General features: G+C 48.1%; 1 protein-coding gene across 6 annotated transcripts in view; it reads left to right on the top strand.

Annotated features, from left to right (window-relative positions):
* Nucleotides 1-12,818, top strand: part of CLEC16A (C-type lectin domain containing 16A) — a 234,658-nt gene that overhangs the window by 27,982 nt on the left and 193,858 nt on the right. For all 6 annotated transcript variants that reach the window (XM_070779669.1, XM_070779667.1, XM_019987685.2 and 3 more), the window contains exons 4-6: nt 3,628-3,776; nt 7,088-7,193; nt 8,859-8,982. In XM_070779669.1, the coding sequence (XP_070635770.1) occupies nt 3,628-3,776; nt 7,088-7,193; nt 8,859-8,982 (379 nt within the window). The remainder of the gene's footprint in view (nt 1-3,627; nt 3,777-7,087; nt 7,194-8,858; nt 8,983-12,818) is intronic.

The following is a 12,818-nucleotide window of genomic DNA, read 5'->3' on the forward strand; positions in this document are numbered from 1 at the left end:
GTGTCTCTTGCCGCAGAGGCTGTAGCACACGCAGGCTTCAGTAGCTGTGACGCACGGGCTCAGTTGCCCTGTGGCACGTGGAATCTTCCCAGAGCAGGGATCAAACTGGTGTCGCCTGCATTGGCAGGCGGGTTCTTACCCGCTGGATCACCAGGGAAGTCCTGAAAGAGTTTGAGAAGGGTCACTGTAAGTCCTTTTTATGTTTGGTAGAATTCCCCAGTGAAGCCATCTGGTTCTGGTCCTGGACTTTTGTTTGAAGGGAGTTTTTTCTTTTTTTGAATTACAGATTCTATTTCCCTTCTAGTATCTAGTCTGTTCAAATTATCTATTTCATTTTGAAAGAAGCTCCTTTTTGAAACAGCTCCTCAGTTGTGGAGGGCTGTATGTTTCTAGAAACTTGTCCATTTCTTCTAGGTTGTCCATTTGGTTGGCATATGACCCTTTAGAGTATACTCTTGTGATTTTTTTTCTTTTTGTGTTTCTGCAGTATCAGTTGTTATTTCTTTTTTTTCATTTCTTATTTTGTTTATTTGGGTTCTGTGTCTTTTCTTCCTGGGGAGCCTGGCCAGAGGTTTGTTGATTTTGTTTATCCTTTCAAAACACTAGCTCTTGGTTTTATAGATTTTTTAAATTGTTTTCTTAATTTTATTTATTTCCCCTCTGATTTTCACTATTTCTTTCCTTCTGACTTTAGGTTTTGTTTGTTCTTCTTTTTCTATTTCTTTTAGATGGTAGCTTAGGTTGTTTTTCTTGAGATTTTCTTTTTTTGAGGAAGGCCCATATGGGCTTCCTCTGTGGCTCAGCTGGTGAAGAATCCACCTGCAATGCAGGAGACCTGGGTTCCGTCCCTGGGTTGGATAGATCCCCTAGAGAAGGGAGTGGCTACCCACTCCACTGTTCTGGCCTGGAGAATCCCATGGACTGTGTAGTCCATGGGGTCGCAAAGCGTCGGACACGACTGAGTGACTTGGACTTGGACTTGTATCACTTTAAACTTCCTTCTTAGAACTGCTTCTGCTGCATCCTGCAGATTTGGGGCTTCCCAGGTGGCACTAGTGGTAAAGAATCCGCCTGTCAATGCAGGAGGCGCAGGAGATACGGGTTCCATCTCTGGCTCGGAAAGATCCCCTGGAGGCGGGCACGGCAACCCACTCCCATGTTCTTGCCTGGAGAATCCCATGGACAGAAGAACTTGGCGGGTTACCGTCCACAGGGTCACAAAGGCTTGGACACGACTGGAGAGGCTCAGTACGTGTGTTTTGTGTGGTAACCTCATTTTCATGCTTCAGGTGCTTCAGTCACGTCCGACTCTGTGACGCCGTGGACTGTAGTGCGGCCAGACTTCTCTGTCCGCGGAATTTTCCTCATTTTTAAATGTGTTAAAATTCTTAGGACCCCACTGCCTTTTCTCTTAGAGCGAGCCATAAGACTTACCTCAAGAATTGTTATCACTGAGATTTTGGAAACTACAGACTGGTGTCCTGCCTGCAGCGCCTCGGAGACCGTTCTGAGGCGACCCTGGCAGAGTGCCCTTGCTGAGACCCCTCTCTCATCCTGTGCTTCCGGGTGACTCTTCTTGGTGTGTTTGGTAGTTCCAACCTTTTCAGTAAATCTCTGATTGGCCTAAGTTAGGTACCTCTTTGGCACCAAACAGCTTTCTGTTTTTTCTTTCTGTTTTCCCCCAAGAACAGCAGTTGTGGCGACTGGTGGACTGGGGGTGGAGGTTCAGAGTCTCCGAGCCAGAGTGCGGAGGTGAAGCCTGGCAGCTCCTGCGTAGGGGGTGCCTCTGTGCTCCTCCGGGTCCTCAGAGCTTTTCCTGTTTTACCTGCTTCCTCACGTGAGGAAGGTCTCATTAATTCCTGCTCTCAGATGGGAAAGCTGGGGAGTGAGGAGCGTACATGTCCTGCCCAAGGTCACCCAGTTGGGAAGCCACTCAGGCAGTGTGGGTCCAAGTTTACCTTTGAAGCCAGTGCCTCTGAGGTGGGAGCATGACGGGGAAGCCTAGCGGGCCTTCTCAACACACGGAGCACTGGGCCCACCCAGAGATCTGAGTAGGTGGTCAGGGCCGGGCCCAAGACTCCGCAAGTCTTGATAAGCTCCAGGGAGGCCGTGTTGCTGGTCCCACAACCAGAGGTAGAGAGGTGCCACCCCGCTCTCCTGCCTTGCTGAGTCTGCCCGCATGCTGGTGTGGGTCTGCCCGTATGCTGGTGTGGGTCATGTCTGGCCTTTACCCATCTGTGGGGAGGTAGCCAGAACGGAAGGGCCGATGGTGGGCACGGCAGCACTAGCTTCGCAGGGTGTCTGGTGAGGACTCAGAGGACAACTTGTCTGGCCAGGGCCCAAGGCCGAGACTGCAGACTGCAGGCCCATGAGTGGTAGGGGTTCTGTAGACTGTTTTCACTGGCAAGCACAGCTTCCACAACTAGTGGATCTAGTGGCTGACATTTCAACTTCAAAGGTAACAGCATTAAGATCTGTATTTTCTAGCTTCCTTTGCACGGCTGGAAGCTCTCACCACGGGAAGCTGTCTCCCAGCAGGGCCTGGGAGCTTAGCAGGATGGCCACTCCCTTGTGGATCCAGTGCCCCCAGGGCCTCGTTATCCAGTTTTCCTCCTTGGCCCCCATGTGAAATGAAAGTCACCCAGTCATGTCCGACTCTTTGCAACCCCATGGACTATACAGTCCATGGAATTCTCCAGGCCAGAATACTGGAGTGGGTAGCCTTTTGCTTCTCCAGGGAATCTTCCCAACCCAGGATTGAACCCAGATTTCCTATGTTGCAGGCAGATTCTTTACCAGGTGAGCCACCAGGGAAGCTCAAGAATACTGGAGTGGGTAGCCTATCCCTTTTCTAGCGGGTCTTCCCGACCCAGGAATCAAACTGGGGTCTTCTGCATTGCAGGTGGATTCTTTACCAGCTGAGCCACCAGGGAAGCCCCTGGCCGCCATGAGGGCATGGTATTAACACAGGACAGTGAACTGAAGTTTGGATTCCATTCCTGACTTACTGTCTCTCTGTCCTTGGGCAGATTAATTAACCTTAGTGTTTTTACTCACCTGCAAAACAGGGCAAACAGGCCTACTCTGCAGGTTCACCATCGTGGTGAGTGATGACGCAAAGCAGTCCGCCTGCTGCTGGCCCGGTCGTGGAGGCTGAGCCTCCAGGGGCCTCTATAAATCATGTTGCCATGCGGAGCCTTCTGTGGCACTCAAGGGTGACAATGTGACTTTTGATGGCAAAATGGGGCCATCTTTCATAAGACATGGTGCAGCTGACCCTCGTCTGTGGGTGGTTTGTGAAACTGCCCACATACCACCTGGTTTGCCCTGCCACCGGCTCTCTCACTGAACTTTGCTAGCAACGGAGGGAAATGTTCGAGGATTCTTGTGTCTGGTGTGGGAGGCAGCCGTGTCCTGGGCTTTCTGGGGCCTCGCTCTTGAACTTTGTAGTGACTACGCATGGTGGCTGAGTTCTGTGCTGGTTAAAGGTTAAGCTGCTCCCTGTCAGCCTGACTGGTTCAAGCCCCTTCACGTGGTCATCTGCTTGTTCCTGGACTTTTCTCTGCTTGTCTTTCCTCCAGCGTGAATTAATTAATCTTTTTCCTTTTCTTTTTTTTCTCCCTCTAGATTATTTGCTCTCTAATAACTATGTAAATTCTATCATTGTCCACAAGTTCGATTTTTCTGATGAGGAGATTATGGCATATTACATATCGTTCCTGAAAACGCTTTCATTAAAACTCAACAACCACACGGTCCATTTCTTTTACAATGAGGTAAGTAGCTGCACAGAGGCATGTTTGTTTGGAAGCTGGCCAGTTCAAGCAGCGCCTTTGGTTTGGGTGACCTTGTGTCTGTTTACAAAGCACATTTGCATTCACCATTTCCTGATTCACTATTTCATAGCAACACTGTTTGACCTTGGCGTGTTTTTTTTTTTTTCAATTGAACAAGTTACCTTTTCTGTTTTTAATGTAAAATTCAATTTGTGCTACCTGAGAGCATGATACTCTTGGTAGGGAGAAGTGCCCAGAAATTAACTTGGGATGTGTTCCTCTGTTGGCAAAACAGTGATGACTCCAGTCAAACCCAGCTTTGCCACTTGCCTGCTATGTGACCTTAAAGGAGTCTTAGTCCTCTGAGCCTCAATTTCTTCATCTGAGAAATGGTGATGATAGTTTCTACCTTGAAGGGTTTTCCAGGGGTTGAATTAAATGAGATGATGTCTTCAAAACAACTAGTATGTACCTGACTCCCTAAAACTGTAGCCCTTGTCATTCCTTACTCTGGTATTCTTTGGGAGAATTACTAACAATTTAAATAAATGAGTTGCCATTGTTCTTACAATTAAGAGGAGCTTGAGCGATCAGGTCACTAAATCTCACATTCCAAAAAGTACAGATGCTGACTTTCCTGGGACTGGCTCATCCTCTGGCTCGACCACTTCGTGAGCAACCCAGGCTTTTCCATTGTCTTGCTCTGCTGAGCTGGCATCTGTCTTCAGGCTTATACCCCTCATGGTCTCAGGATGGCTGCAAAAGCTCCAGACACCACACTCACTTGCCACTGCTGAAAAGCCTGGTGACGTCACGTCCTTTCTTGTGCCCCCTTCTGACTTTCCCCAAACTTCTTTCCCAGAAGCCTCCCAGCAGACTTCCTTTCCCGCCTTGCTGGTCAGAATTCTGTCACATTTCTCTCACAGTGTGTCTGTTGTTGGGAATGGCCTGGCAGGACGGTTCTGGCTCCGTGTCTCACAAGGCTGCAGTCATCCGAAGGCTGGATTAGGGTTGGGGGATCTGCTTCCAGGGTGGCTCGTCCACATGGCTGACCATTCAGCGCTGGCTGTTGCTGGGAGGCCTCGGTTACACAGTCCCCTCCAGAGAGTTGCTCGGGCGTCCTCCTGGCGTGGCAGTTGGCTTCCCATAGAATAAGTGATCCCAAGACATCAAGGCAAGCTGTAATGCCTTTCCTGATGGGGCCTCAGAAGCCACACACCGTCTCTTCCATTGTCTTCTTTAGGCTGCCCAGGCCAGCCCTGACTCAGCATAGAAGGAGGCACAGGGTGTGCCTCTAGGAGGTGAGGGTCGTTGGGCCATCTTGGAGGCCAGCTGCCACACAGCCACATGCTGTTTGTCCGGCAGGTGTCCTCTGATCGGTGGTCACATACGCTGCACAGCCTGTGCTTGAAGTCAGACCATGGTCCCAGACATTTCTTCTGAGTTTGGGCAAAATCCACCCAGCTGTCTTCGTAGGATGTGGCAACAGCCTCCTGCACTTTGATTTTTTTTGTCTAGATTTATAATGGGCAAAAACTGGCCTCTTGCTCACATATTGTTCCTGAAAACACTTTCATTAAAACTCAACAGCCACGGTCCGTTTCTTTTACAAGGGAAGGCTGCGCTTCCCTTTACAAAAGGAAGGAGTACTAGCCCCCAGCCACGAGGTGTGGGATGGTTTAGAAGATTAACATTGTGTGGTCCAGTGCCTGGAACCCAGTACGGGCTCATTGAATGTGTCTAGAGACCAGAGGGGTGCTGTTTGCATTCTCCCAGAGGCTATCTTGGGCAGAAAGAAACCCACCTGCGAAGTTTAGACCAGAGAGGGGGGGCAGGTTCTTCCCCAGCTCAGGTGCAGCTGGGCTTCTGTGTACCTGCTGGTGGCTGGGGGGGAGTGGGGCGGGGAGGGCAGCATGCAGGGATTCTGGGGCCGTAGTGATGCTTCTGGAAGAATATCCAGCTGATCCCAGAGTATAGGAGCCTGATCTTTGAGGTGGACGTGGTTTCTGTCTCTATGGGCTGGTGCAGTAGCTACCACCTGTTAGTGTACACCTGTGTCTAGTGCTCCAAGTCGCGCTGCCCTCATTAGACAGGTGTCACCTCACTGAAGGTCGCTGGTCCGTCTTTCCTGCCTGGGGTGCCCTCCAGTCTGGTCGGGTGCCATGCAAAACACTGGCCAGAAGAGGGCAGCAGAGCACGTCATTTCATGCTCCAGCCCAGATCCTGTGTCCTTTTCCTTAATTAAGGCTCTACTTCTCTGGTTCGGAATAGTTTTGATCTGTTCTCTGGTTTTGATCTGTTCTGATAACCCCTTTTTAATGGCAGAAGATTCCCGAGATACTTCTCTTCCACGGTAATGTTTACACTTTTAGTGTTTCCAAATAGAGATATATATTAGCTAAAAGAGGATCTTGGAGAAGGAAATGGCAACCCACTCCAGTATTCTTGTCTAGAGAATCCCAGGGACAGAGGAGTCTGGTGGGCTGCCGTGTATGGGGTCGCACACAGTCAGACACGACTGAAGCGACTTAGCAGCAGTAGCAGCAAAAGAGGGTCTAAATGTAGTCAGACTTTGCACTTGCCTTTTATTAGTTGAAGCAGCATCTAATAACTGCATCTGAATTATCACCGAGTGCTCCTTAGGGATCGGGCAGCAGGGTATGCACTGTACCTGAAATAATCTCATTTAATCTTAGCAACCACGAAGTGGGAATGATTATCCTCATTTTACAAATGTAGAAACGGAGGCTTAGATATACTTTATCACACAGCTAAGAGTGGTGGAACAGATCCTGAACCTAGGCCTGGCATTGGCTGGACCCACTTCTGTTTCTTCCATGGTCTCACCGTCCCACCGCTCCGCACACTCCCCACAGGATATGAACCACCGGCTTAAGATTCACATGGGTGCTGTGTGTGTGTGTCTTTTACGAAGTCTCTGGTAGGATTCCTTGGTGGCTTAGCTGGTAAAGCATCTGCCTGCAATGCAGGTGACCCCGGTTTGATTCCCGGGTCGGGAAAATCCACTAGAGAAAGAATAGGTCACCCACTCCAGTATTCTTGGGCTTCCCTGGTGGCTCAGCTGGTAGAAAATCTGCCTGCAATGTGGGAGAACCTGGGTTTGATTCCTGGGTTTTGAAGATCCACTCCAGTATTCTGGCCTGGAAAACTCCATGGACTGTATAGTCCATGGGATCACAAAGAGTCAGACACAACTGAGCGACTTTCACTGATAGGGTTCAAAAACCCGGCGCGGGGGCAGGCATGTTTTATGGGTGTGTGACTCATTTTGGGTACTTCTTGTGTTTTAGCACACTAATGACTTCGCCCTGTATACAGAAGCCATCAAATTTTTCAACCACCCTGAAAGCATGGTCAGAATTGCTGTAAGAACCATAACTTTAAACGTCTACAAAGGTAAGCTCCCCTGTGGGCTTGCACCTTGTCGGGTTTCTAACATGACAACAGGTACTTGCTCTCATGAGTCTGTACAGACAGTTCTGTGGTGGTAACAGGGAGTTCATTTGTTATGGCTGGGGTTACCCGTCTCGTGAAAGGCTGTCATCGCAGGCCATTTAGCCACCCCCTTATGTAAATTCCTGTGCCTCTCCATGCACTTAGTTCTGCAAGGGAAAGTCTCCCACAGTGCTGACACACGGAAGGCGTGATGGCCTGAGAGAGGCACGTGTGTTAATTATTTAAGGCATAGCTGTCTTTGAAACTCAAATGAGTCTTTGAATTTGCTCCTTGGCCTGTAAAATACACTTCAGTACAGCCAGGAGGTACGTTATCTGTAATGTACAAGCACATTTCTTGTTGCAAACAGCAGGGGGCAGTGTTGTATTCTCAACCTGCTGCAAAACCCAACAACAAATTCCTCCTTTCAGAAAGTACCAAACGCCCAAATCACTGCCCCCAGGAAAAAGCCGTTCTGTGGCTTCTCGCCCCCAGGGGCTCAGAGGCTGGCTGGACACGAGTCTCCTGGCCTAGAGTTGTGCTGGCCTCTGCCTAACGACGCCTGGGTTACTTCTCATGTAGTCACCACCCTGGAGCGGGGACCCTGTTTCCTCAGGGACCAGATGCTTTGCCTTCCCAAGTTAAGACGTTATTACTGGAGGTGACCCCTAATTGGGAGGGGGGTTTAGGCGCTGCTTGGGGACTCACTCCAGCCTGGTTCTGGGATGGCCTTAGATTGGAGAGCCTTCTTAGGGCTCAGAGCAGGGGCCCATCTGGGGGTCATAACCTGGAGGCCAAATCCAGCTCTCAGACAGGTTTTCCTTGGTTTAGATATTTTTTGAAAAAAATATATGGTCGTCACTATTTAAAACTTGAGAGAGCTGGAGTCACAGCCTGGATTTCTGACTTGAAGATGTGGCTATTGCGGGTGCGCAGCCCTGCAAGGTGGGGGTGAACCGGCAGCGAGGATTGCTGCTCTGGGGCCACGGCGCCCCCGTTCACCCCTGGGCCTGCTGGCTCCGCTCACCTGTTACGGGCCAGCCCACAGGCCTCTGGACTCTGACCCCGTCTGAGCCCCAGCCCTGCCGCCTCCTGCTCTCTGCTCTCTTCTAACCTGTGTCTTTCTGTCTAGATGCCTCCTGCCCTAGCTCTCTGCCCCTCTGAGCAACTGTCTCACCCTCCCAGCTCCTCACCCTGTTAACTCTTGTCTGTTTTTTGCCTTTCCTTCAATGACGATTCCCGTGTTCCTTATTCCAGTGTCATGTAAGTTAATAACTTCTGGTTTTCTGCTTTCTTGACTTACCCTTACATGCAAATATGAGAAACTTGCTTGAGAATGGTGTAGTTTTCATTGTAGTCTAGCTAAATGCACTGCTGATAAGTAGGTTTCCTCATGCACTATCAATGTTTAACCCTGATTCATTGATTTTATTAATTATAAAATAACATAACTACCTTCATAGTTTTATGAAAAAGGCAACCGTTTTAAAGTATTTCCAGGAAAGACAGAAAAGAGTCAGATTATAGTAGAGGGCTTTTTCATTGCTTTTTTTTTTTTTAATCTCCCCCCAAGTTATTTTTGGTAGCTTGACTTTTTTTTTTCTCTTCTTTTGTGAATCTTCTCAGTGGATAACCAGGCCATGCTGCACTATATCAGAGACAAAACAGCCGTCCCTTACTTCTCCAATTTGGTCTGGTTCATTGGGAGCCACGTGATCGAGCTTGATAACTGTGTACAAACAGATGAAGAGTAAGTGACTACCCCTAGGTGCCTGTTAGGTGGACAGAATGCTTTGGGGAGAATTCTGTTCTCATTGAGAAAAAAGCCAAACACTAGAACAAAACTTAACACCACCCCCACCCCGTCCTGTGCGTAGGCAGAATATGGACTTCCATACTCTGAAAAGTTCCATCCAGCTTTCCACTATTCTTAGCAATAGAAAGTTGGAAACCACTCAGATACCTCCCAGAGAGGAACAGGGTAAATGAATTGAGTGCACCCGTAGAGGGATGCTGGGCAGCTGATGAAAAGATGAAGATGGCCTTCCACCGGCGATTGGATAAACACCGTGCGGTACCCATCTCAGGAAGGATGGGACGCAGCTTCAGGGGAGCAGTATTCAGCAGTAAAAAGGACTGAAGTCCCGACACGCACGACACCCTGGGTGAACCTTGAGAGCGTTATGCTTAGTGAAAGGATGCAAGGGGCCACACGTTATGTGATTCTCCTTATATGAAATGCCCAGAATAGGCAAATCCATAGAAGCCATAGATCCGTGGTTTCCCACTTTCATGCATTGGAGAAGGAAATGGCAGCCCACTCCAGTGTTCTTGCCTGGAGAATCCCAGGGACGGGGAGCCTGGTAGGCTACCGTCTAATGGGGTCACACAGAGTTGGACACGACTGAAGTGACTTAGCATAGCATAGGGTTGGAGGAGGGGTGTGTGGGGTGAGGTGCGGAAATGGAAAATGACTGCCTGGGCTTTTTTGAGGTGAGGGGATAAAATCTCCTAAGGTTGATTGTGATAATGGTTGGAAAACTCTGTGAATATGTGTTAGCCACTCAGTCATGTCTGATTCTTTGAGACCCCGTGGACTGTAGCTCACCAGGCTCCTCTGTCCATGGAATTCTCCAGGCAAGAACACTGGAGTGGGTTGCCATTTTCTGCTCCAGGGGGTCTTCCCGACCCAGGGATCAAGCCCAGGTCTCCTGCATTGCAGGCAGGTTCTTTGCCATCTGAGCCATTAAATTGTATACTTTGGGTAAAGATTTTGGTATGTGAATTCTGTATCAGTAAATCTGTTTAAGAAAAAATTAAGATGGTGATAAATAGATGTCTCAGAACAGGATTTCTCAAACTCTGCACTGTGCATCTCTTGAACTAGGTAATTCTTTGTGGTGGGGCATCCTGTGCTTCATAGGGTGTTCAGCAGCACCCCTGGCCTCCGCCCACTACACGCCAGTAGTGCCCTTTTCCAATTGTGAAGACCAAAACTGTCTTCAGACACAGGTCTCCTTTAAGGAAAAATTGTATCAGTTGCGAACCACTGCCCCAGAGTGACGGCTTTGCACGAATCTGGTGAGAAGTGCACCTAGATGGGGTCAGGACAATAAAGGGACATTGTCTCTTGGGGCTGCAGGGGGCTAGAGAGAGAGAAAATATTAGCTTCCACATTGGCAAAGAAGTAAGGTTCTGTGGATCACAGATCAGTTGGGAGAATAAGGACCCATATAGAATGGATGGATGAGGATGAGGCTTCACAGGTGGCTCAGTGGTAAATAATTCACCTGCCCATGCAGGAGATGCAAGAGACTCGGGTTCGATCCCTGGGTTGGGAAGATCCCCTGGAGTAGGTAACCCACTATGGTTTTCTTGCCTGGGAAATCCCATGGACAGAGAAGCGTGGTGGGTTACAGTCTGTGTGAGGTCACAGAGAGTCAGACAGGACTGAGTGATTGAAAAAAAAAATAGGAATATAGATATGAATAGTCATGGATATGAGCCCTGATGAGACACAGCTCCAGAAAGAACCGAAAGTTACTCAAGGAGGAAAGTGAACTCCTGGTCCTCCACGTTACTCTGCAGTGACTGGTTATAATGTCACCACCAGTTGCTGATGACTGCTGGGTGGGGAGGGGCGGAGGGAACATAGAATTCTGTCATCAAGGGAGGTCCTTGTGTACTATCTAAAATGGCTCGATCACAAAATAGAGGTCCTTGCAGATCGCAAAATAGAGGGAGGAACTATCCACAGAAACTCCTAAAAGATTTGAAACTGCTTCCTCTGGAGAGTGGGAAGGGGTGGGGGAGGCGGGGCCAGGAGCTGCTGTGTTTTATTATCTGCTCATCATTTCTATTGCATTTTTAAATCCATGTGTTCAGTCACTCAGTCATGTCTGACTCTTTGTGACCCCATGGATTGCAGCACGCCAGGCTTCCCTGTCCTTCAGTGTCTCCCAGAGTCTGTTCAAATTCATGTCCATTGAGTCGGTGATGCCATCCAACCATTTCATCCTCTGTCGTCCCCTTCTCCTCTTGCCCTCGGTCTTTCCCAGCATCAGGGTCTTTTCAAATGAGTCAGGTCTTCTCATCAGGCGGCCAAAGTATTAGAGTTTCAGCTTCAGCATCAGTCCTTAAAATTAGTATTCAGGACTGATTTCCTTTAGGATGGACTGATTGGATCTCCTTGCAGTCCAAGGGACTCTCAAGAGTCTTCTCCAACACCACAGTTCAAAAGTACTAGTTCTTCAGCACTCAGCTTCCTTTATAGTCCAACTCTCACATCCATACATGACTACTGAAAAAACCATAGCTTTGACTAGACAGACCTTTGTTGGCAAAGTAATGTCTTTGCTTTTTAATATGCTGTCTAGGTTGATCATAGCTTTTCTTCCAAGGAGTAAGCATCTTTCGATTTCATGGCTGTAGTCACCATCTGCAGTGATTTTGGAGCCCCCCAAAATAAAAATCTGACACTATTTTCGCTGTTTCCCCATCTATTGGCGATGAAGTGATGGGACCAGATGCCATGATCTTAGTTTTCTGAATGTTGAGCTTTAAGCCAACTTTTTCACTCCCCTCTTTCACTTTCATTAAGAGGCTCTTTAGTTCCTCTTCACTTTCTGCATAAGGGTGGTGTCATGTGCATATCTGAGGTTATTGATATTTCTCCCAGCAATCTTGATTTTAGCTTATGCTTCATCCAGCCCAGCATTTCGCATGATGTACTCTGCATATAAGTTAAATAGGCAGGGTGACAGTATACAGCCTTGACGTACTCCTTTTCCTATTTGGAAACAGTCTGTTGTTCCATGTCCGGTTCTAACTATTGCTTCTTGACCTGCATACAGATTTCTTAGGAGGCAGGTCAGGTGGTCTGGTATTCTCATCTCTTTAAGAATTTTCCACAGTTTATTGTGATTGATGCACTCAAAGGCTTTGGCATAGTCAAGAAAGCAGAAGTAGATGTTTTTCTGGAACTCTCTTGCTTTCTCGATGATCCAATGGTTGTTGGCAATATGATCTCTGGTTCCTCTGCCTTTTCTAAATCCAGCTTGAACATCTGGAAGTTCACAGTTCACATACTCTTGAAGCCTGGCTTGGAGAATTTTTAGCATTACTTTACTAGCGTGTGAGATGAGTGCAATTGTGCGATAGTTTGAGTATTGTTTGGCATTGCCTTTCTTTGGGATTGGAATGAAAACTGACCTTTTCCAGTCCTGTGGCCACTGTTGAGTTTACCAAATTTGCTGGCATATTGAGTGCAGCACTTTCACAGCATCATCTTTTAGGATTTGAAATAGCTCAACTGGAATTCCATCACCTCCATATGGAAATAACATACTGTTTATCTGTTAGTGGTGGGACTGTAGGAGACTTTGATTTCTTTTTGCTCTTATTTTCTTCTTTAGTTGTCTGTCCCTTCCAGTGACCATCTATTACTTGAGTAATAATCATAGTAGAAGCAAAAGGTCCTGGATCTAGAGTGCTTTTTGCAGCAGATAACTGCTCTGGGGGAGGGGAATGGGCCCCATTGGCTATTTCAGATCTTTGTCCCTGTTGAGCATGAGCCCGATCCACTCA

This window comes from Bos indicus, chromosome 25, assembly GCF_029378745.1.
Source record: "Bos indicus isolate NIAB-ARS_2022 breed Sahiwal x Tharparkar chromosome 25, NIAB-ARS_B.indTharparkar_mat_pri_1.0, whole genome shotgun sequence".
Classification (NCBI taxonomy): Eukaryota; Metazoa; Chordata; class Mammalia; order Artiodactyla; family Bovidae; genus Bos; species Bos indicus.